The sequence below is a fragment of the Olea europaea genome, chromosome 4 (assembly GCF_002742605.1).
Source record: "Olea europaea var. sylvestris chromosome 4, O_europaea_v1, whole genome shotgun sequence".
Classification (NCBI taxonomy): domain Eukaryota; kingdom Viridiplantae; phylum Streptophyta; class Magnoliopsida; order Lamiales; family Oleaceae; genus Olea; species Olea europaea.
In genome coordinates this window covers 10,016,474-10,016,996 of record NC_036240.1, presented here as the reverse complement: position 1 = coordinate 10,016,996, position 523 = coordinate 10,016,474, and the positions used below count along the sequence as shown (strand labels likewise).

Here is a 523-nt window from a genome sequence, read left to right as displayed (position 1 = left end):
CTTAATAATGCAATTTATAATATTTTAACACTGCTAATGGAGGCTTTGCAGCCATAACAAACCTGCACTTTGATATTCATTCAAATCGCAAAAACATTCAGCTGCAGAATCAGCTTTGCCAATACAATGAAACATCTCTGCTGCCTCTCTAAGCATTTTTCGTGCAGATTTGGGATTCGAACCAGACATTTGGCTTGAAGCTGCTCGAAGGTGAGCAGCCTTGGCCCATTTCTCCCATATTTGTTCTCCAGCTCTTCCAAAGCATTTCATTGCCATCTCATACTTCTCTTCCGAAAATAGCTGCAAAGCACACAGGGCCAATATTTCAAGACAATAATGAAGGAAGAAATAAAACAGCAACGAGGGATTAAAAAATGAGGTGACAACATTTAAAAAACAAGTCAAATATCAGCACAAAGGAACCCTGAAAAAGCAAAAACTGTTTTGAAAAGGAGAATTACCTTGATTCCCATTGATTTCCATTCATCACGGCTGCTTGCCCTTGGCATCGCTCGAGTAAGTG

The 523-nt window shown here is 39.6% G+C and overlaps 1 protein-coding gene across 1 annotated transcript; it reads right to left on the bottom strand.

Moving 5' to 3' along the window:
* On the bottom strand, positions 1-517 carry LOC111394069. The gene is made up of 2 exons (XM_023019848.1): positions 462-517; positions 1-300 (listed from the first exon to the last, which is right to left on the bottom strand). Exons 1-2 carry the CDS (start codon positions 507-509, stop codon positions 34-36), a joined length of 315 nt encoding a protein of 104 aa, XP_022875616.1. The 5' UTR covers positions 510-517; the 3' UTR covers positions 1-33.
* Between the last annotated feature and the right edge of the window lie 6 nt (positions 518-523).

What these genes read in the sequence shown, in the direction of transcription:
- LOC111394069 (XM_023019848.1), bottom strand. Translation starts at nt 509, where the DNA reads ATGCCAAGGGCAAGCAGCCGTGATGAATGGAAATCAATGGGAATCAAG. An exon ending in GGAAATCAATGGGAATCAAG is followed by an intron (nt 301 to 461) that starts GTAATTCTCCTT and finishes TGTGCTTTGCAG; the next exon opens with CTATTTTCGGAAGAGAAGTA.